The 24,623-nt window shown below is 31.1% G+C and overlaps 4 protein-coding genes and 1 long non-coding RNA gene across 5 annotated transcripts; 4 read left to right on the top strand and 1 right to left on the bottom strand.

The window, feature by feature from the left end:
- Positions 1-751: 751 nt before the first annotated feature.
- Positions 752-2,549, top strand: LOC114391765 (outer envelope pore protein 24B, chloroplastic-like; the record flags this gene model as incomplete). Its single annotated transcript, XM_028352715.1, has 2 exons — positions 752-940; positions 2,315-2,549. Coding segments are annotated over 2 exons (270 nt in total), but the record flags the coding sequence as incomplete, so codon positions are not given.
- A 756-nt stretch (positions 2,550-3,305) lies between these two features.
- On the top strand, positions 3,306-4,019 carry LOC114391764 (outer envelope pore protein 24A, chloroplastic-like). The gene is made up of 2 exons (XM_028352714.1): positions 3,306-3,539; positions 3,939-4,019. Exons 1-2 carry the CDS (start codon positions 3,306-3,308, stop codon positions 4,017-4,019), a joined length of 315 nt encoding a protein of 104 aa, XP_028208515.1.
- A 2,281-nt stretch (positions 4,020-6,300) lies between these two features.
- LOC114393492 (uncharacterized membrane protein At1g75140-like) lies at positions 6,301-8,728 on the top strand. Its single transcript, XM_028354853.1, has one exon. It carries the CDS (start codon positions 6,573-6,575, stop codon positions 8,550-8,552), a length of 1,980 nt encoding a protein of 659 aa, XP_028210654.1. The 5' UTR covers positions 6,301-6,572; the 3' UTR covers positions 8,553-8,728.
- Positions 8,729-9,874: 1,146 nt separating this feature from the next.
- On the bottom strand, positions 9,875-11,379 carry LOC114393493. The gene is made up of 3 exons (XR_003662563.1): positions 11,005-11,379; positions 10,507-10,847; positions 9,875-10,289 (listed from the first exon to the last, which is right to left on the bottom strand). It is a non-coding gene; the product is annotated as an uncharacterized LOC114393493 (long non-coding RNA).
- A 6,037-nt stretch (positions 11,380-17,416) lies between these two features.
- LOC114393012 (cytochrome P450 734A1-like) lies at positions 17,417-20,306 on the top strand. Its single transcript, XM_028354269.1, has 4 exons — positions 17,417-17,955; positions 18,523-18,767; positions 19,084-19,447; positions 19,736-20,306. Exons 1-4 carry the CDS (start codon positions 17,467-17,469, stop codon positions 20,147-20,149), a joined length of 1,512 nt encoding a protein of 503 aa, XP_028210070.1. The 5' UTR covers positions 17,417-17,466; the 3' UTR covers positions 20,150-20,306.
- The last annotated feature ends 4,317 nt before the right edge of the window (positions 20,307-24,623 follow it).

Below are 24,623 nucleotides of genomic sequence, written 5' to 3'. Positions count from 1 at the left end.
TCTATCATTTAAGATTTAAGATTCCAAAAAATTATGGTTAATCTTTTAGTCGTCCATTTTAAATAATATTTTCTTAACCATTGCTTAATGATAATATCTAATGCATTTATTTTAATAAGTTATTCGTTTTTATGATTATTTCTACGAATCAATTTAATAATTTTTTATTGATATTAAAAATTTCATTATATTTTATTTTTTGTGATAAAATTTAAGTATAATTTCATTGATGCATTTAATTCAATTAATTGTCCATTTTTAATTATTATTAAATTAAGAATTTAAGATATGCCCCAATCATGGCACATAATTTTCATTGTAAATTAAGGTTAAACTACATATTACATATTTAAACCCGTTCACCTTTGTCAATATTTTTTTTAATTCTTTTTTTTTCGATAACAAGGAAAAGAACCACAAAACTAACGCTTGGCAGCCCGAGGAAACAAAGTTCCTACCCAAAATAGGTTATGATAGAAAATTTCTGATTGCGCTCTTGCTATGGTTAAGCCATCAATGAAAAAATATTTTTATTGATCTCATTCATATTTAGAATGTTTATATATTGGAATTTTTATATTTTAAAATTAATTAGTAAATTTCTTAAAAAAAAGTTATTTTTATAAAGCAAATTGTTATAAATTATTTTTCTTACATATATAATAAATTGTGATTGACTGTGTCTTATTTTCTTCACAATAGCTATATTGACCAACTGAATATATTTATTTATTTTTTTTAAAAAAGTTGAAAACCAACTTATGACGTGGCCAAGAACACGTTTGAACCCGCCTATGACGTGGCCAAGAACACGTGGGACTTCGCCGTCTCGCGGAGGGTCTACGGCGGCGACGACACGTTGAGGGCCTCCTACCAGACATCCAGCAGGGTTCTGGGAGTTGAGTGGTCGAGGAATCCCAAACACACTGCTGGCTTCAAGGTGAAATGAGTTTACAAATGAATGTCAATGTTTGGATGCTAGTTGTAGCTGATTGTCTTTTGTTTTTGTTGTGAGAATTTTGATGTTTAAGTTTAACTTGTTTGGTAGAGTTTATATATATGTTGATTTGTGGTATAGTCAAAATAGTGTATATATAAGCAGGGGAACTTTTCATGAGATGACTTTTGGAGTAGAGTTTGGTCCAATTCCAAATTCTAACATGCTATCAGAGTTTACCTTAATGGTTGTTCGCAAGACAATCAGGCCACCTGTTATCCAACTGTTATTAGATCATCTTCAGATGTCTAGTCCTGCAAATTATGAGAGGTGTGTTGGTGATCTCCGTTAACTAGTGATATGGATGAAATAATGTGTAGAAGTGGGGATAACTCGTTCACTTTGCGAGCTAACTTTTGAGATTGAGTTAGTCCTAAATCCAAAATGTAAGATTGTTATTTTTTTTTTTCTTCATGTTTTTGTGTTTGGCTTGAGTTGATTTTGGATGATGAATTTTGGTTGTTAGTGTGTTGGGTACATTTAATCTCTTCCCACAAAGGCTTGGAATTTTGGACACTGGTGGAACCAATCTTGCTATATGCTTAGAGTTAGAAAATTGGTTGCTTTATATTTTGCTAGAGGGTTCATTCACGGTTGATTTTCAATAGTAGAAACTTCAAGGGTTCATTTACCAAGGGAAGGGTTCTGCGATGACTGATGAGTCAGTTTATGAATAAAGGCTGTTGGAGTGAGGATGTAGTCATTCATCGTGGGAAGGGAGTTCTGTTTGAAAATATGAAGCCAGTAGGTTGTGAAGTTGGTTATGTGGGAGGAGGTGCCAATTGCTTCCGGAAGATGGGACAAGGGGGGATTTAGAAAATGATTTCACCTCTTTTGGTGCTAATAGTCAAAGTAAAGGCTGTATTGGATTATTTATGTAAGCTCATATGATATGTCTAGAATCCTAAATGGGTAGGAATTTGTTAGAGTTGCAATGGCTACTGATATCTATCTTTATTTGTAGTCTTGATTTTTCCCTTGGATCATCATTCCTTACATTTGTTAACCTTAATCAGTTACATACGTGGGGCATACAATGAGTTACTTGTCAGTGATGTGGTCTTTCTCTCTATCTTCAAAATATATTTTACAGACTAGGATAAATGTTAGAAGTTAGAACTGCTCATTTTGACTTATAGATGCCTTGTCTGTTTTTCTTTTAGTAACTTAATCCATGGAGGTTTCACTTTTGAGGATTCTGTTATAATTTTTTTCTGCATGAAATTTGGTTAATTGGGTTGACTCCCCCTCCTCAAAATATATTTTATCATCTTTTTGGTTCTCACAGATGGTCTAACTTTAAGCTTTGTCTTCCAGATCGTAGCATCTGTTAACTTGGCCGAGGAGTTGAAAGCTCCCAAACTTGTTGCTGAGACCACATGGAATTTTGAGATGTAGATTGGTTCCAATATATTGTTTCAATTGCTTGCTAGGTTTACTGTCAAGTTTTCAAGGCTTTTTGGGTCACCATTGGGCATATTTTTGCCTTTGAATATTATATTCTTGGAAGTGTTTTGATCATGTTATGAGCAACTCTGGCATTAATTGTCCACCAACAACTTCCCATTTGATTTTTAAACTATTTCACAGTTTACTTAACATTACAAAAACCTGTAATTGCTTACCTATAAAATGTGCTCAATTATTCTCATAAGTTATTCTATATAGCTTTTCTGTTCGATCTTTTTCCATGCACACAAGAATGATTTGAAATTTGAAGGATATCTTGTTCTATCTGGAGCTGTATTGTTTCATTGTAAGTTTGAAGTGTACAACTTGTATGGATCACTTTATTTTGCATATTCAAATTGTATGTTAGCATTTGAAAAAGGCTTTTCTTGGAACAAAATAAATAAATTTAATAGCATGTTGAGCTATAGTTATGCACCCAAAACTGCGGAGTGAGTTGTATCACTGATAACATGTTTGGCAGTTTTATTGCCTATAACATATAGAAATTAAACCTTAATTCTCATTTGGGATACCTGGAGGTTAATTGTTGGAGAAATTAAAATCAATTAATTTCTAGAAATACTTAACTTTTACAAAAGATAAATAAGAGAATTTTTATAAAAGTATATACATAAATTGATTTTAGTTTAACAGAACTCAATTTATGTTATCATATAGTTACTAATAGAAAAAAAAATTATTTAAGTCTGGAACCCAAAATTAATCTCACATTCGTCTAAAGAATGGAAATTTGTAAAATTTATGGTAGTTAACAATTTTTTTTTTATCTAAACAAATTAAACATTGTTATGGAATAGTTTGGGTTTGTTACGTGTAGAACTTACGGTTTAAGTTTATGAACACGGTTGTGATCGGGGAGAAGCCATTGAAGTTTAGTTACGAACACAGCAGGGGCAACAATACAACCCTTTTGGAGGGAACCTTTGAGTTGGATCCTGCGAACAAGGTTTCGGTTAATTACGCGTTTGACTCAAAAATCTGCAAGTTGAAGTACACTTATGTTCATGAGGAGTTGACAACATTTGAACCTACCTATGACATGGCTAAGAATACGTGGGACTTTGCAACGGTGATCACACGTTGAAGAAAAAAATAAATTCCAAAAAGAGTGTAGGAAACAATTGAGAAATGTAGGACAATTTTAGAATGCACTTTCTAGTTGTTTCATACACTTCGTTTTTGTCTTTCAGAATTTCCAATTTGAAATATAAAATTACATTTCGAAATATACTTTTTTCTTTCTTTCAAAATGATGAATCCGAAAGGTTAAAAAATTTTCAGAAAGAGGACAGAAAACAACTTGGGAAGTGCAAAAAGTAACAACCACAATTTTATAATTTGATAACTTGTATTTTATTTTGTTAAACAATTTTGTAGATGTGATTTTTATGTTGTTTGAGAGTGGTATGAATCTTTTTTGTTTCTCAAACAAATTCTCTGGTGTCTAACTTGATGCTTTATCTTCCAGATTGCAGCATCCGTTAAATTGGTTGAGAAATTGAAAACTCCCACACTTACTGCTGAGACTACATGGAACTTTAAGATGTAGTTTTACTCCCACTTTGGTGCTTTAATTGCTTGATAGGTTTACTGTGTTAAGTTTTTATATCATTGGGCATATTTTGCCTTTGAATATTATGTTATATACTTGAAAGTGATTTGGTTCTGCTTAAGTATTTGGAAAGAAATTAAGAGATAAAAGTAAATGGAGTTATTGTTATTGTAAGATAAAATCAATGTATGCCCTTAATTTTTATTGAATCTTTTTTATCAATTGATCTCATGGATAAAATTTAACATTTTTTTTTTGTAAATGTTTATGAAGTTTATACTTATACAGACATGACCTTGATCACGTTGTATAAGCAACTCTGGCATGAATTGTCCCGCAACAACCTCCCATTTTGATTTTTGAACTATTCAGAAATTCACCTCACATTACAAAAAGCTGTAATTGTTTGTCTGTAAAATGGGCTCCTTCATTCACATAAAAGTTATTTTATATAGGATTTTTGTTTCTTCTTTGCTTTTTCAATGCTTACCAGAATGGTTTGAAGGATATCTTGTTCTATCTGGAGCTGTATTATTTCATTGTAGGTTTGAGGTTAAAATCATAACATATTTTGCATATTCAAATTATATCTTGCCATTTGATAAAAAGCTTTTCTTGAAACAAAATAAATAAGTTTAATAGCAAGTTGAGATATAGTTTGTGCACTCCCAAACCGCAGAGTTGTCTCACTGATGGTAACAATCATAACATGCTTGGCAGTTTTATTGCTGATAGCATGTTTGGTAAAATCATAATTGGCTTGTGAACATGATTCTTGAATTCAAACCATAGATAGATATAGCTTTATGATAGGATGGACCTAAGAGGCCCAAATAGATGATTTTTATAGAATAGATAATTTTAGATATTATATTTTTCATATTATTATTATTATTATTATTATTATTATTATTATTATTATTATTTATTTTAGTTTTCTAAAATACTAGATGATGACACATGCATATTTGTCATCTTTTAGGGTTATTATTTAACCTAAGGTTTGTACTCTACTGAGGTATCAACGAAGAAATATCAAATTTATTTTATTAGTTTTTCTCTATAGTTTTAATGGTAAATTTTCTTAGTATTCGTAGAATAGAGTCTCTTTGAGCCTATCACTTTATGAAGCAATTAGTAAGAATTTTTTTTTCCAATAAAAAGGTAAAATTATTAAGGTAAACTTAATCACACTTTGAATAAACTCAAGAGTTCAGGCAATGGTATAAAATCTCGTTATCAAAAACAATTTATTTAACAATTTATTTAACAAGAAAACTCGTATTCGATTATCTTGGTGTGTAAAATTTTCTTGAATTAAAGATAACTACGCATCACTTAATGAATTGAAATACATCCATAATCTTCTTAACTAGAACAAAAAAAATCACACTCAGACTAAACATCCAAATTTTTTCGTCCTCAAGATGCCATGAAATCTTGTCGTGTCATGTCATTTTTTCAAAGCTACTAGTAGTAGGGTGCTACGATTGAATCAAAATTAAACATGTTATAATTATAATTAACTGAGTCTGATTGCAAGAGAAATTGATTGCCACCCTAGGTAAATGAATTACAATCTTAAGTGAACTATCTTTGTAATGCTAAGAGTTTAGTTTTAAAGTTATTATTTTGAAAATCATCATGTGGAAAGAATTTGAGTGAAATCAATCAGTTACCCAGTGTCTTGGTAAGCAAAGTGTATGTATAAAAATAATGACAATTTGGACTTCGAGGGTCAACAGGTTGTGAAGATTTATGATTGTAAAAACAAAAGTAAAATATAAGAACTAATTTTTAAAATTTAAAACTATTTATTTACAGTTAAACCTATTCACTCTAACAAGTAACAAATTAAATATTTCAACCATTGATTAAAATATCATTATATCTAAATATATACAGAAGTAATTTATTCATAAATCAGCCACGAGATAGTTTACACCGTAGAAATAATCATTAAAAGTTTACACATTAAAATTGTAAAATTATTTGCAATGTATACTTTTTTTTATGGACACAACATATATTTATATGGATAATTTTTTTTTATAATACTTTATTAATCTTCTCATCGAAATTCAAATTAGTTAGATTTCATTTCTATTTATAAATAGGAGGATTAAAAAAAGAAAAAAAATGGAAAAAGTAAGGCCTGTTTATAAGAAAGTGGGGTAATATTTTTATATTTATATTAAAAAGTACAAATCATGACTATAAAGATATTTATATTAAAAAATTATAAATTCTTAACCTCCGAAAAAATGTGGGATTATAAATTTTCCCAGGAGCATAAGTGTGTAGAACCTCACTTAGTCCAAGCAAAGCGATCTGACCAGATCATATATCCTTAGTTACACTTACACTACAACTGAAGCGATCTCAACCAACCTGGTTTTGTGTCCGGTTCTGTTACTTAACCCACTTGCTTGCCCTAATTCAACCCAAGTCAATACCCTGTCCCTAAATCTTACATGGATTTCTGCTAAATTTTCTATTGCCAGATCCATCAACTCCCGAGACACCCTCCAATTTTCTTCCTCAAATTCAATGGCGTCGTGGCAAAAAGGCAAGTTTTTTATCTTCTCTTTGCTCTTCCTTTTCTCTTCTCTTCATGTTTCCAGTGCCCCCTTAGACCCCGAATCATGTTCTATAGTACAATCCAAGCTGGACCACGATTCATGCCAGGAACATGTTCCTGAACAACCCCAAATAGCTAATAATTTGAATCAGCAAGTTTTGTTGGATAGGCTTGAGGAGTTAGTGAGAAATCTTAGTGATTTAGTTTCAAGATTAGAATCAAAGCTACCTGACCCTCCAAAAGAAAAGGGTAGGTTTACTCACAGAAAGGGTGGTGGTGATGACGATGATGAGGATGATGCAAGATCAAGTAGTAAAGGAGTTGAAGATGGTGAATTTGAGGGGAAAATCCGAGATGGGGAGAGAGCTAGGGGAACGTCTGTGACAAAGTACACACCTTTTTGGTCAGAGAGGTTCCAGTTTGCATCTGCTGTGAAGTTGGATTCCGAGGTCACTTGTATAAATGTTTTGCCTTTTAGGGATCATGAGGGGCTGAGTAAGTATGTGGCAGTTAGTGATGAGAGGGGAAGAGTGTATGTGTTCACGAGGAATGGGGATGTGTTGGTTGAGTTTGATACCTCATTGGAGTCTTCAATTACAGCAATGGTTTCGTATACTTCGGTTTATAAGAATGAGAGTTTTGTGGTAACTGGTCATCGAAATGGGGAAATCTTGATACATAGAGTTTGGGAGGGAGGGTCTAGTGGAGAGGATTATAGTTCTGTTTTCATGGAGAATGTTGGTAAGTTTCTGTCTCCTGAAAACCATGAAGATGGGTTGCCGGTGAGTCTCTTGGAAGTTCATTATGTAGGGAGGATGAAGTACATTCTGTCAGCTGATACAAGTGGGAAGATCAAGGTTTTTAAGGAGAATGGTTCGTTACACGGTTCTGCCTCGCCCTCTAGTAGGCCGCTAGTTTTTTTGAAGCAACGGCTTATGTTCTTGACGGAAACTGGGGCAGGTTCATTGGATTTAAGGGGCATGAAAATCAGGGAATCTGAATGTGAAGGGTTGAACCACTCTATTGCTCGAACTTATGTTTTCGACGCCATGGAGCGTTCCAAGGCATATGGTTTTACCTCGGATGGGGATCTGATTTATGTCTTGTTGCTTGGAGATGTGATGAACTTCAAATGCAGGGTTAGATACAAGAAAAAGTTTGATGTAGACGAGCCTCTTGTTGCTCTGCAGGCAATTAAGGGGTATTTGCTGATTGCTAACCCGGAGAAGGTTTTTGTGTACAATGTTTCATCTCCGCATTACGTGAGAGTTGGTGTGCCTCGACCTGTTTTCTCCTCAAGTATTGATGAGCTTAGATCATCATTCTTGAATAATAATCCAACCCCAAGTTTGGATGGAGAAACAAGAGTGACACCCTTGATAGCTAGTGACCGTGAAAAGCTTGTTATTGTTGGTCTTGGAGGTGGGTATGTGGGAATGTATCATTCTAATCTACCTATCTTCAAAGGGGAATTCAATACCATGCTATGGACTAGTCCTGTGTTGTTCTTCATACTTTTCCTATTTGGGGCTTGGCACTTTTTCGCCAAGAAGAAGGAAGCACTTACATCATGGGGACCAGATGATCCATTTAGTTCCACGTCAGCTACCACCAGTGCGCCGTTGGCATCTGCCTCTGGGGACAGATCTTTTGCAGACTCTTCTTCGAGAAGTTCCGAGGTTATGGATCTTAGAGGTGGAAATCTCAGAGCTCCACCGAGAAGGTATGGCTCTCCTTCAAGGTATCCCGGTGGCGGGGCTGCAACTTCCTATAGGCTTGGTGTTGGTGGTGCTTCTGCTGATCACAATGCTAGGCCAGCTTCAGTTGATCCAGATTTTCGTGCAGCCTCCGAGCTCAAATTTAGGGCCTCCACCATGGACCCTCCAGGTTTTCCTAAAAGAAGAGATGGTATGTTTGTAGGGAATCAAGTTGTAAATGACCGCAGTTGAGTGGCAGAGTTAATTGCATGATATAGGTTTTTCTCTAACTAGTTTCAGATTTCCTTAGCTTTTAATCGTATGCATCATTTGCTATCTGGTCTCGCAGTTTTTTAACTTTCAAGTTGTTGCACAAAAGAGAGAAATAAATTATAATGAGAAACTTCCAAGTCTTTTCTTCTCCCATATATTTTTTATGTCCTTCGAGTTTTGATTTTATTAACAAGTCCCATATATGAGAAATATATTGTCCCAAGGACTGGTTGAAGATAGGATTTTACCACAATCAAGCTGTATAAAATATAATCTATAGAGAAACTAACTAGTAACTACTGATAACAATTATGAACTACTAACTAGTTCTAAATTGGCTATAGCCTATGCCACTGCCCATGGCACTGTGCATATTCCTCTACAAACTTTTAGTGGTACTTTTGAGTTTGAGGACTTGTCCTTTTGAGACAAGAAGGCTTCACTAATGAGGAGAAATTATCTTTAAGTGACATTGTAAATTTTAAAAAATGAAATTATGTCACATGGAGAATAGTCGAGACCACGTGATTTTGGAGCATGTAATATTTTTTTAGTAATAGCAAATATTTGTGCCAACATTTCTCAGCTAGTCTGAAATGACATTTAGGAACCATGTCAAACCACCCAAATGATGCAGAACCTACAATAGAATGCTTCTATGTAGACATGATCGGCATCAGTACGACGTCAAAGCAAATAGACGCTATATCTAATCAGAAAAATTGGGATTCAAGCTTGAGCCACACCCATATATGATTTGGATTTTTTTTTTATCTGCAGAAAACAGAGCAATTCGTGTTTCCCAAGGATGCACAGTTGTGAATTTTGATTGGGCGATGGGACAATAGTTACAATATGCTTGAATATAATGTATTAACAAGCATTTGAAAAAATCAAAATGCATAATAGTCGTATTAATGTTGATTTGTGTTTCTCGGAGTAAGTCGTATTAATAAGTTCGTAATGGTGTATTTCTATAAAGTTATAATTGTATACTTCTCACATCAACATAAGTTATTAAATAAAATCTTAGTCTCATCGTGATTTTTTATAATGGTATGTCCATATCTTACATAATTTGTGTAATGTGTCTCCCCATTGTGTATAAGATAGATTGATGGATATTGGGATTGAATTATATGTAGAATAATGAAATCGTCATTCAAGTACTATACCATCGATGGCTTCAGGAGGAGCAGGACAAGAGGGGAAAACATTTAAGAATTTCATCGTGCAGCCTACTTCTCTCAGTGGAATAAAACATGTATAGGAATATTGAACTGAAATGAAATAAACAAATGTGCAGGCCATTTCTCTCAATGGAATATATTTATAGAGATTAATTGAGTTGGAGATCTTAAAACCTTTTGATACAATCTCCATACATCGAATATTTTAACAACACAAGAAGCAATTAATGGAGGCCTACAGACTGAAATTACAAATAAGATAATATATAGGAAAGTAATAGAAAAGTCTAGATTTTTATTCTGAACTAGAGTTCCCATGCAATTTCGTCTCTTGGGATTGCAAGGCCTAACACACTAATTAATCAAGGAAATCACAATAATTAAATTTGTCATGTCTTGGGCTCAACCTATGGATTGAACTCTTTTGCACGCTGGGCATTGGTTCTAGTGCACAAGCCACTGTTTGATGCACCTTAGATGATACTTGTGAACACACAAGTGCAGCTTCCCAATCTTCATAATCCTCCTACATATGAAAACAAATTTTGTAAGAGAAAAGTTAATAAATAAAACAAATTTGATTATAATTTCATATTTAATTATAACATGACAGTCATCAAGGACGGTGTTGAAATTATGATAATATTTTCTGGGATACGCCGAATGATAAATAAAGGTGCACATCCAAGCAAAATATTAATAGTAATAATATTGATTTATTAAGTGTATGATATCAGTACTACCTCGCATAACAAATTCCAGCACAAGTTCAACAAGAGAGATACGAGAACAAAGGTCGTTGAAATTGGAGGACTTGCGTTCGTGACAATGTTGAACCTCGTTCCCAACATGGTTGTTTTCGGATCCACGTTGACATTGGAAAACCTCCATGACAAAAACACTTGTCATAGACAGTCACTCACACTAAACTTTATGTGCTGCCGCATACAAAAAGTTTAGGGTTTCCTTGAAGATGTTCCACGAGACTCAAAAGGCAAAGAATAGTCCAAATCTGAAGGAAAGGGCATGCTGAACAAATGCTTGCCACTCCAAAATGAGCTATTAATTGGAGGAGCTTTAACAACTGCAGAAGACGTTAATCTTTTATTTAATAGTGAATAAAAAACTAGTGTGATTATTAAATAAATTATATTTGTAAATTTATGGAGAATGTATATTAGTCATATACTTAATTCTAACTATTAAAAGTTAATTTATGATAATGAAGTTAGAACAATTACCTTATTTAATTAATCAGGGAAATCACGGTTGTTGACGATGTTTATTGTCCATAGTTTGGACAAAGGATCGGGCAAAGCATAAAAGAGAGGGAGAAGAAATATAAGACATGGTCAATGACTTCCATATGACTAGATCTGTAACGACGGTCCGTGAATAGGATTTTGATGTTTGACTCATGGATCTACGTACCATATACAAAAGAAGCACAAAAAAGTTAGAACCAAGAGAAGATGCCAACACAACAAAACATAATTATAAAGTGTGAACAACGTCAATCTTAGATATGTGATGAGTCTAATAAGTCTATTTGATGAGAACAAGAGGAGGTGATGAACTTTATAGTGTAGATTTCATATGGTAGGAATAATCACATATGTGAGAGTGATAGCAAGATGTAGATGGAGGGTGTGTTGGCAATATTCCACATTATAAAGCTTTGGAAGCCTTTATGAGGATCCAGCTGGATAAGAACAAAGAAACATGAACCGTTCGATTTAATGTTATCAACGACTCACAATTAGTTGTTTGGTAATCTGTGTCTTTCCAAACCAACCAATAGAATGCCATTATATGGTATCCATTTTTCATTTTATGTGCGTTTTTTCAATTTTAAATTGGATTGAGATGTGAATAACAACAACAACAAAATTAGTCCAAAAAGGATCCAAGGAGATCATCATAGAGAAACATGAATTGTTCAATTTAATGTTATCAATGACTCATAATTATTTGTTTGATAATCCGTGTCTTTTTGAATCAACCAATGGAATGTCACTACATGATATCCATTTTTTATTCTGTGTGTTTTTTCAATTTTAAATTGGATTGAGATATAGATAACAACAACAAAACTAGTCCTACGAGATTATCATAAATAAATGAGAATTGTTCGATTTAATGCTATCAACGAATCACAACTATTTGTTCTATTTCTTCTCGAACCAACCAATAAAATGTCATTATACAGTGTCCACTTTTTATTCAATGTGCGCTCTTTCAATTTTAAATTAGATTGAGATCTGAACAACAACAAAACTAGACCATGTAATGCACTTTTTTTATTTAGAGTAAATAATATTATAATATCTTCATATTTATTTAAATGACACCAATCTCCAAACTTATTTGAATATTACATTTCACCCCGTTTGTACAAACTCAACAACATAACTTTTTGGAGTAATTTACATCCTTGTCTTACGCTTTGTCTATAAACTTTTTTTGGTCTTAAATATAAGAAAAAAAATTACTTTTATGCTTATGAAAAAAGTTAGTTAAATATCATTTAATGGTGTCAATATATCTCATTTAAAAAAGTACTATCTAGCATAATAGATTCATACATAATAATATTTTTAGGCTATGTAAGACAAGATATTTCAGTTAGCTTTTATATTTTTTTTACTAGCTGAAAAACTTGTTTAACGGTTCGATAAATAGTTTTTTTTAGTAGCTTCTTAGTAGATTCTAATGTTTTTTGAAACGTTACATTTTTAAAACATTGACTTTTATCTTTTTATATTTTCTTTCACTTTTATCCTCAATATATTATTCATCTTCCTTGATACCTTTTTAAATAAATCATGATTTGATTATTTTTCTATTATTTTATACTTTTCAACTACTTTAATAGGTAGTGTTACCGAATACTTATAATTTAATAAACTGGTTTTTCAACTTCTAGCTAGCTTTTCAACTATTTTTGCCGAACATAGCCTTACTCTGGCTATGTTCGAAAAAATTAGTTGGAAAGTTTGTTGGAAGTTGAAAAAGCTAGGTGATAGCTGGAACCTAAAAGACTAGCTTATTAAATTAGAAGTGTTTGGTAAAACTAGCTATTGAAATAATTGAAAAGTGTAAAAAGATAAAAATAAAATAAAATCATGGTTTATTTTAAAAAGGTAACAAGTAAAATGAATAAATATATTGAGGATATAAGTGGAAGAAAATGTAAAAAGCTAAAAGCTAGAATTTTAAAAAACGGCTATTTCAAATAATGTTTCAAAAAACAGTAGAAGCTACTAAAAAAGCTTGTTTACCAAACAAGCAAATAAACTTTTCAACCAATAAAAAAATTTAAAAGATAGCTGGAATATTTTAACAAACATAACCTTTGTTACCTATTTTCAACTATTTTATTTCTCACCATTTTTTGTTATTGCTAAACACACCCTAAATCCAACCCAATACATAAACATGTTGGGTACTTTTATTCCTAGAGAGTAAGTAAATTTTGTTCCTTGGAAAAATCTTCTTTACTTTTCATTTTAAAAATATAAAATTACTATTTTTTGTTTTTTTACTATCATTTGACACTCATTAATCAATAGCTTATTTTCTTTTATAGAAGGTCTAGTGACCATCTAGGAGACACCTACTAATGTATGTACATAGTGAAACCTTTATTCAAAATTCTTAAAATGAATGATATTTATTTACTTACAATGAACATTAATAGAGAGCAAAATTACAATTTCATATTTAAGAAAGGTAAAAAAAAATCTTTTATAATTAAGGACCAATACCTAAATTTACTAAATTTTCAAGGATAAAAAGTTTAGGGTTTTTTTTTTACAAAAAGACTAAAATTAAAACTCATTCGTTTTAGAAGGACTAAAATAGTATTTAAGCCTAATTTTTATTATTAAAATTGATATTTAGTGGATTAATTATGCTTTTCATTCCTCTATTTATTTTGACTATATTTGGCAAAACTATATTTGACAAAATTAATTGAAAAGTTAACTGGTAAATGAAAGTTAAAAAATTAGCTTATTAAAGTAGAAATGTTCGATAAAAGTAGCACTTGAAATAACCGAAAAACATAAAATGACAGAATAATAATAAAATCATGATTTATTTAAAAGATATAGAAAAAAAATGAAATATTTCGAGGATAAAATTGAAATAAAATATAAAAATCCAAAAGCTAAAAATTAGTGTTTTAAAAAATGTTACTTGAAGTAACATTTCAAAAAACGTTAGGAGCTATTCTGAAACTTCTAAAAAAACTTGTTTATCGAACAACCAAATGAACTTTTCAGTTAATAAAAAAAGTTAAAAGTTAGACGAAATATCTTTTCGAATATAGCCTAAATTATAAATGTTCGTTAAATCTAGTTGATAAAGTAACTTAAAAGAGTAAAATGAGATAAAAGTAATAAAATCATGATTTATTTAAAATAAAGTAATAACAAAATTTGGACTATGTTCGACAAGATATTTCAACCTGTTTCTATTTTTTTTTCCTAGCTAAATAACTCATTTGGTTGTTTGATAAACATGTTTTTTTAGTAATTTTTCAATAGTTTTTAGCGTTTTTTGAAATGCTACTTCAAATAACTTTTTTTAAAATGCTAGCTTCTAGCTTTTTATATTTATCAAATTTTTTGCTTACATTTTTTAAATAAATCATGGTTTTATTATTTTTCATCATTTTACACTTTTCAATTACTTCAACTAATTTTATCGAATATTTATAATTTAATAAGTTAATTTTTCTTCTTCTAACTAGCGGTTGCTACCAGCTACTTTTACAACTAATTTTGTCAAACACAATCTTAATAAATATATTAAGAATAAAAAAGTACAAATTTAGAGAAATTAATAAACATGTTACATGATAAATAAATACATCAATTGGAAAAGAAAAAAAAAAACCGACCATTGTCAAAAAATCATAGCTCAATATAAATACATCAATTGGAAAAGAAAAAAAAAAGATCACCGACCATTGTCAAAAAATCATAGCTCAATGTGTCAAAATCTATGGATATATAACTAACAGAATAAATGAAAAACTAACACAAGGATAATATGAAAATTTTCTTACGAGAATAAAATTAAATCCTTTTAAAAATAGAGATCGAATAAAAAATCATGTTATTTGAAAAAATAATTGAGCCGATTTTAATTTATGTATATACTGAAACATGCATTTTTTATATTCAATGGTGAAAACAATTTGAAATCTCACAGCACTTGTATATATAAAATAACATTTTATATATTACTATTATTATTATTTTTATCTTTTTCCATTACATAAATCATTTTTCTTCCTACATTTTTTTTTGTCATACAAACTAATTCATTGTCATATTATATATAGCATTTTCAGGAATTATGGTCAATCCAGTGAACAATGCTGGAACCGGCATGCACCGTACCCTTTCCACAATTCAACAAGTACCAAGGTTTTTGCAAGCATATTTGCACCTTCTACAATGGCTTAATTTGTTCTCAATCATCATTTCTCTGCAATAATCTCATGCCCAATTGCTATGCCTATCTCTATCATATGGGTGGCACACCATTCATTGCATCGTTGCTTCGGTTTCGAGGCTTAGGTTAACAACATCTTCTCTTCAACATGATCAAAATAGCATTATTAATACCACATTACAATGGAACAATAATATTAAACATGCAAAGCTAGAGAATCGGTGTTCAGCATATATACACATATATATGGAGGTCTTAATTATCCTTTATTCACTTCTTTTGGAGAGAGATTCAGATGGAGAAATAGAAACAAAGCGCGAGGAACTTTTGGAGAGAGATTCTTACGATAATAAATACAAATTCTCGGTCGAATTAAAAAATATATAAACAACATACATACTTTCTCAAGTAAACGCTTTATCCAAACAAAGCATAATAAAATATTCGGCACTTTGGTCCAATGTCTACAACGCATACAACAAAAAGATAATAATAATAATAATAATAATAATAATAATAATAATAATAATAATAATGATGATTAATTAATATGTTTTTGGTGCAAACTTCATTATAGCTAACAAATTCAATTTTGAAAGGTTCATTTGGATTGGGTTGTTTTTTTTTTTTTTTGAAAAATCAATGGATAAGGTTTTTAGGTCATTGTAACTGTAAATGGAGATGTGTTTCAGTTCTCTTCTAAGACGAATCTGAGTAATTGTATTAATCTGCTTTGTCATTCTTGCCTCGGTAGTGTCAATGTGACCCCAACGTGCAAGATAACTCCATGACTACCCAAGTAGTATAAGGTAAACATTTACTCACCATCTCACGCGCATCGACAACATGCTTGATTATCTAAGTAGCATTTTTCATGCTTGATATTGTTGGCTAATCAACACTCATTCAAATAAAATTATCTATACCCACAAAAGGATGGTGAAAATATAATAAAGATTATATCATTTAGAAAAATAATAACAAATACAAAAATTTAAACATGGTTCAATATTTTTTGTCTATGTTCACGGAACCGTCTCAAAAGTATTTTATTATCATTAAAATGATTATAAAATTGTAACTTACCATAAATTGTGTATCACTCTACAAATTCGAGTACCTCACTCAATAGTTACAAAAAATGATAACTCTCTCACATAAAAACACTTTTATTATCTTAACAAATGACTTTGTTTTTCAATCTCTTTTCTCACATATTTTTTTTTCATGTGTATCTTCTCCATTAGTTATGTTCTTTATTTATAGTAAAAATTGTAACAAACTATAATAAATAAGCTCTAAGTTGAAACAAAAACAATTTTAATATATTCATTCAAATAAGTTTTATGTGGTAAAATATAATTTTACATTTTATATTTAAACCACCTAAATTTCAGTTATAAAAATTCAATTCTCACCCTAAATTAAATGCACCTTATAAGGTGAGAATTGAATTTTTACGCCAATATATAATGTAAACATTTTCCAAGCCAAAGTAGCAAATAGTAACTACTACTTACATAACGTGCGTGAAATTGCTATTTCAATCTTTCTATTATGAACCTGGTGGATTGATACGTCACTCATTGCATCATTGTGATTTGTCCTCTTACGAGTTCCCCTTAATCAACATGGCCTTTCATATGTAATATTTGTTGCTACTAAATTAGAGATCAATCGACACGTTTTAATTTGTTGGATTAAAAATTAATTTTATTCACCACGGTTGTTAGTTTAATTTTTTGTTATATATAATAAAAATCAAATATAAATTAATTTCATGAATTAATTCTTTCATTAAATAAATTATTTTTGCACGTATGAATTTAATAAAATCTTACCATACATCAATTTTTTTGGATTCTTTCTCATGTAATTTGTACTTTTTAAAAAGAAAAGTTGCTTTGTTTCATCAGAATTTAAGATTTCAAGACATGGAGATAATCATGGCAATGCAAGATACCTCAGTAGCCAATTGCAACAACGTTACATGTCCTCATAGGAGTTTCCGATAAATCTATATGGTTTATCACGTGATTCGTACTTCACTAATTATAATTAAACGCAAGGCGAATTATAATTGGTGTCATCAAAATATAAATTGTAATTAGAGTCACACATGGGCATAATCATGTATATCCACCTAACACATTCATGAAACTCATAACTTGTTTTTATATAAAGAAGCTTAAGAAACGTTAATTAACTCCCCACTTCTCTAGCTAGGAACCCCAATCATGCACCATCTTCTACTCTTTGTGATCCTTGTTGTGCTTCTAGTGTTTCTTGCAAGAGTTGCATATTCAATCATTTGGGTGCCATGGGTCATCGCACGTCACTTTCGTGAACAAGGCATAAGGGGTCCTTCCTACCGTCCGATCAAAGGGAACACCGATGAGATCAGAGGCATGTACGCGGAAGTTCAATCCAGGCCAATGGCATTGTGCCACGACATCCTCGAGCGTGTGTGTCCATTCTATCACAAATGGTCACGCATGTATGGGAAAACTGTTCTGTATTGGCACGGGTCGGATCCCATGCTGGTATTATCCGACCCGGATATGATAAAGGAGATCCTTTTGAAAACGGGTGATTGGTTTGAGAGGATAGATCCGAATCCGTCGGCGAAACGGTTCTTTGGAGAAGGAATATTGGTGTTGAAACGAGACAAATGGGCAGTGCATAGAGCAATAGCTAATCAGGCTTTTAAAATAGAGCGGGTCAAGGTAATCTTTTTATACTCATAATATTCACGAGAAATTATTACATAATCAAGAATTATTAGGTTGTAAGTTATTTATCACTTTCTTGTTAACTGAGAAGTGTTATTATTATCACATGGGAAATACATTTTGTAAATTCTCACATGTTACATATTTTGGTCTATACAATAATTTCTTCACATGAAATATGTTTAAAATAACTTATAAAAAATGTTAGTAATATTTTTTTCAGCAAACTATTTGTTATTAGTTAAAATTTATTAAAAATTATAGTTTTATAATTCTCATATCCTATTTAATAAGTTTTAGTCTTGGTTTTGTAACTTCTAATAGTTTGTAATAAATAAGACAGGAATACTTTAGAAAGAGTGATAATAAAACAATGTTAACCCTTCTCACTTAGCCTTTATATCGTAAATGTTTTCTTTAACTTGGCACGACGAATCCTTTCCAACCAATGAGTTTCAAGGATTTTATGGCATAATAGTTACCATTTATAGTGTTGTATAATCTTTGAGATGGAATTCTATAAAAATTAACATTTTCGTGACTAAAATGTATTTGTATCAGTGTTGGATTCCACAAATTATAGATAGCACAAAAACAATGTTTTACAAGTGGGAAGATGAGAACAAAGGTGTTGATGAATTTGAGATTGAAGTGAGCAAAGATCTCCATGACCTTACATCTGATATTATATCTAAAGTCGCTTTCGGAAGTAACTATGAAGAAGGGAAGGGGATTTTTGATTTACTAGAACAACATTATCATCTTGTCTCCCTTGCTAGCAGAAGTGTCTATCTTCCTGGATTCAGGTATATATCATATGACACAAATTAGAATTATCAAATAGATCAGTTCGTTCTGACCCGTTTGGCTGGACCAAATTGACCTACTTTTTTTCTTCTTAAATTTACACTAATTTTAAAAGGAAAAAAATAATGTGAAGTCAAATATTTGTGCCAAAAATTTATGGGTCTAGTTTGATCTATTTGACCCTTTAGGTGGGGTCAAATCAATTTTTTCAGTTCTAATAAAAACCCAACCACCTCCAATTCACCTATATAATTGTTTGATCTTTCCTTTTATGTTAACAATAACATATAAACGGAAACAATAATATGCATGCAGGTTTTTACCTACGAAGAAGAACCGAGAAAGAAAGAGATTAGAGAAGAAAACCAGTGAATCAATTCAAGTGTTGATTAATGACAACTACAAAGCAGAACAAAATTCAGAGAACTTGCTTTCTTTGTTGATGTCTTCTCACAAATTTATCAACAATGAGACACAAAAGTTAAGTATGGTCGAGATAGTGGATGATTGTAAAAACTTTTATATGGCAGGAAAGGAAACAAGTGCAAATTCATTAAGCTGGGCACTCCTCCTTTTAGGGATAAATCAAGAATGGCAAAGCAAGGCACGCGAGGAAGTACTAAGTGTTTTGGGACCTAATACTTCTCCAACTTCAGAAGCATTAAATGACCTAAAACTTGTAAGTGTATGTATGCCTTGTTAATTTTTTTAAAATACTTTTATAATCACAAAGCTTAGATACAATTTCTTACACACTGTTGGCATTATTTTTTAATTAGAATTAGAGTTTTATTTTAATAAATTACATAATAAAAAGTTTGTACTAAAGGTCAATGTAAATTATAATAGTGGAAGTCTAATTCTAGTTAGAGAATAATATTAAAAATGCCCAAACGATTTGATCCAACTTTTGTCCCTTTTATAATCATTAGAGATCTCTAATTCTTGTTTTTCTCTATACATACAGGTGAACTTGATACTTCAAGAAACACTTCGACTCTACCCTAATCCAGGGACATTGGTAAGACAAGCAAGTAAAAGAGTTCAATTAAGGAACATTGACATTCCTGTTGGTACACAACTATATTTATCTATCACAACAGCTCATCATGATCCAAAGTTATGGGGAGAAGATGCTCTTGAATTCAATCCTATGAGATTTGTCGAGCCTCGGAAGCATTTAGCTCCATATTTTCCCTTCGGATTAGGCCCTAACTATTGTGTGGGTCAAAATTTAGCTTTGTTTGAAATGAAAATTGTACTTGTCATGGTCTTACAGAGGTATTCTTTTGTTGTATCACCAACATATGCTCACGGACCAATGTTGTTGATGACTGTGACACCTCAATATGGCATGCAAATTGTCTTTAGGAGATTATGAACATGATTATTGTTGTTTAATGGTGAATCATGTAGCTTTCCGGGTAGTAGTTTTATAATGAACTACTGTTTCAAACATTGGGTATGGATAGTACAACAATTACACAAACAACACTCTGCAGTAAATCTTGAAAAGTTTTACTACACTTTAAACGCAATTACACCCTCTTTCTTTTTTCATATTTTTTAACCAAACAAAAGAGAATGTATCATTATCGGTGTTTTCTTTCCTCATCCAAACACATAATTAGTATCTGCTTATGAATGGACTGCTTATGTGAGGGGTATTTATATTTATAATGCTAATACGTTCTTGTGTAATTCGATTGCAAATAATGTGGTTAGCAATGACTTTAAATTAATTTCTGGTGAACTGCTGCTGAAGCACACAATTCAAGAGTTAATAGGTTATAGTGTGTTCAAGCTATGATTGTGATAAGAACATTTGCCTTGATAATAGGGTAGAATGTTACTACTTTTACGAGTTTGTAATTATTTATAATTTTATCACTTTTCTTTATGTGTTTATAACTTTCTACATAGACCTTGTAATGTTTTTGGTAAATCTGTTGTGAATTAATTTGTAATAGATGAGAGAAGAGGTAAAAGGTTTCAATAGTTAGACACTTGTAGAGAAAAATTACTAGATTGTATTAAAATTTACAAACAGTTGAGCAGTACTATACTATCGAATGACACCCCTTCTGATAAATTTCCTGACTCGTTTTAGAAAGGTCATGTAAACTTGGATCTTAATAATTTGTTGTGTTCCTGCAGGTTTGTTTTCCCAATGCTAACTTGGCTCTGTGGTCAGTGTATCCGCTGTATGGTTGTATTGTGTTATGAAAGAAAGATAGTATAGGAAATCTGATTTACAATATCATTGCTGATTCTGATTATTTCATTTTCTTCTTAGGGAGATTTGGGTTGCAAGTTTGTAACTTAGTAATGATTTCAATCTTAACAAGTCCTGGAGCTTATGGTAGAAGAGAAGATCTTAGATATGTAAAATGATTAAGTTGTTTTTTTTTTATGGATTTTAGATTTTTTTTCTGTGATATTTCCTTGATCATGCCTATGTTTTCCATCGATATATCATGACAGGTGAATATCATGTTTAGAAAAAGTATACAACTTTTATTTTAAAAAAATGTACATCGCATTTTGTACACTTTGATTTGTATTCAATCTCAATATAAGTGTGTTTTAGGTTATTTTACACATAATAAGAAAAATTAATTAATAGATAAAAAATAATAATTTTATAAAATTAACCTTAATATCAAAATTATATTAAGAAAACTAAAGTGATACAGTAAAAAAAATAATTAAAATTACACTAAAAAGTATGATAAAAAACTAAAAAGTATGATAAAAATGTGACACTTATTTTAAGACGAGTATATAAAAAATTTGATCCAAAATTTCATGTATTGACCGAAGGCAACACCTCGATGTAGGTGCTTAAGATACCATGAAGTAAAGTTATATTTCGAATTGGAGTAAAGTTACCATGGTATTATATCAAGACAAAGTATACAATTATATTGATATGAGAACTATAATTTTTAGATCAATATAATCAGAAACAATGATAAGTTTTTTTTAGGACCACAGAAACCATATTCAAAATTAAAGTCATAGTAGTTGTTTCTAGCTTAATAGGATTAATAGTTAGATAAATATGATTTGGATTTTTTTTATCTGTAGAAAAACATAGCAATTCGTGTTTCCTAAGGATGCACAATTGTGAAATTTGATTGTACAATGGGGGCCATAATGATGATATATAATGTATTTAATGTATTAACAAGCATTTGAAAAAAAAAATCAAAATGCATATAATGTTGATAGTTGTTCCATGGAGTAAGTTGTAAGTAATTCATGTTGTCTATGACATATCATTGAGTTGCTTCTGTTTGATAATAAATTATTCTAATCTTAATTGTAATTTTTTGTAGGTGCATTGTGATAAAATTACTTTTAATTAAATTTAGGCTTAGGAAAATGCTAATTGTTATGAATTTTTTTTTTTGCCTTGTATTTCATCAATTAGCACATGTTATTGACACATAATGATTCGTGCGACAACGGCTTCGTACAAAATAGCAATATTCTTTAGGCTTATGTATATATTGGTTTGACTGTGAAGTTTGAACAACACGCATCAGATCAAGGAAATGAACATGAAGAACTCTTAAATATGTTTTTGGTGATGGAGGCATACATGCATATATATTATTTGTGGATTCCAGGGATTGATAGTCGATTGCTCCCAATTGGATACAGAAAATAATCCAACAAGAAATGCGAGCTCAACTGACACTAGAGGTACGCCTAACAATGGTAGGTTACGAATGATGAGGATGAAAATTAATCATGTAATTCTTATTATTAAGTAAGTTAATTTACCATAACAAATGAGTTAAAACTCTTACCTTGTTTAATTAATGAAGGAAATCACAGTTGTTAAATATGTTTATTGTCCATGGTTAGAACAAAGGACAGGGCAAAGGATAAAAGAAAGGATGGAGAAATATAAGACATGATCAACAACTTCCATATGAGTAAATCTACAACAAAGGTCCATGAATGGGGATTTGTTGCCTAACTCATGGATCTAGCATAAATAATTGGAGTGCAAAATTCAAGAAACAATAAAAGATACTAAAAGTAAAAAAAAAAAAACAATTATAAAGTGTGGACAACGTCAATCTTGTCTTGGACCTCTAGGTCTAATAATCTATTTGGTGAGAACAAAAGGAGGTAATTGACTTTATAGTGTAGATTTTATGTGATATGAATAATCACATGTGTGAAAGTGATGGTAAGATGAAGATGGAGGGTGCATTGCCACAATTCCACATTATAAAGCTTTGAAAGCCTTTACGAGGATCCAGTTGCGCTAGCACAAAGAAATGTGAACGATAAATTTGATGTTATCAATGACTCATAATTATATGTTTGGTAATGTATGTCTTTCCGAACCAACCAATGGAATGTCATTATACGGTATCCATTCTTTAAGTGGTGTGTGTTCTTCCAATTTTAAATTGGATTGAGATGTGGATAAGAACAACAACAAAACTAGCCCAACGAGGATCCACCGAGACTAGCACAAAGAAACGTGAACTGTTTCATTTGATGTTATCTACAACTTATAATTATTTATTTTGATAATCTATGTCTTTCTGAACCAACCAATGAAATGTCATTATATGGTATCCATTCTTTATTCCATGTGCATTCTTTCAATTTTAAATTGGATTGAGATGTGGATAACAACAATAAAACTAGCCCAACAAAAAACCAACGGGACTAGTATAGAGAAACGTAAACTATTTCATTTGATGTTATCAATTATTCACAATTATTTATTGGTAATTCATGTCTTTCCAAATCAACCAATGAGATGTCATTATGTGATATTCACTTTTTATTTAATGTGCACTCTTTCAATTTTAAATTGGATTGAGATGTGGATAGCAACATCAAAACTAACCCATATAATACACTCTTTTTATTTAGAGTAAATTATATTATATTACCTTATTTATTTAAGTGTGACCAAACTCCAATCTTATTTAAATATTACACTTCACTCCATTTGTATAACTCAATAACATAATTATATTTGTCTCAATGAAAATGTTTAATTTTATAAGCAAATGTATTTTGAACCTGCCTAAAAATAAGGATGATCCGTGCTACTAGAATACTATCGAAGGGCACCCCTGATAAATCTCCTGACTCATTTCAGAAAGGCCATGTAAACTTGGATCTCAATAATTTGTTTCGTGTTCCTAAAGGGTTGTTTTCCCAACGCTAACTCGTCCTCATGGTCAGTGTATTCACTGCGTGGTTGTATTATGCGATGAAAGAAAAAAAATAGAACTCATAATCCTGTGCTGAACTAGATAGTAGATACATATGTTAATGGTCGATCAATTTGTCGAGGTCCAGGGAGATAATCTCCAATATGGGGTTGTTTACAATATCATTGCTGATTCTGATGATTTTATTTTTTTGCTTGGGGAGATTTCGGTTGCTAGTTTGTGATCTGGTAATGATTTTAATCTTAACAAGTGCTGAAGCTTATGGGCGCAGGGAAGATCATAGATATATAAAATATTTAAGTTGACTTTTATGAATTTTATAATTTAAGCTAGCTTTTATGATTAATTTCCTTGATCAAATGTTGCCATGTATTCCATCTATATATCATGACGGGTGAATATCACCTTTAGAAAATGTGTAAGACGCATTGTGTACACTTTGAATTATAAAATTATATAAGAAAATAGTTTGAAAATGTGTAAGACGCATTGTGTACACTTTGAATTATAAAATTATATAAGAAAATAGTTTGTACATGTGTAATGACGGTGTAAACCAATTGTTCAGTGTCATCTAATCATATCATAACTACTATGTATGATAATTAATTATCTTAAAGTCATATCAATGGTATAGTA

Source organism: Glycine soja, chromosome 17, assembly GCF_004193775.1.
Source record: "Glycine soja cultivar W05 chromosome 17, ASM419377v2, whole genome shotgun sequence".
Taxonomy (NCBI): Eukaryota; Viridiplantae; Streptophyta; class Magnoliopsida; order Fabales; family Fabaceae; genus Glycine; species Glycine soja.
The sequence above is the reverse complement of the archived record's forward strand: the minus strand, read 5'-3'. Positions and strand labels throughout refer to the sequence as shown.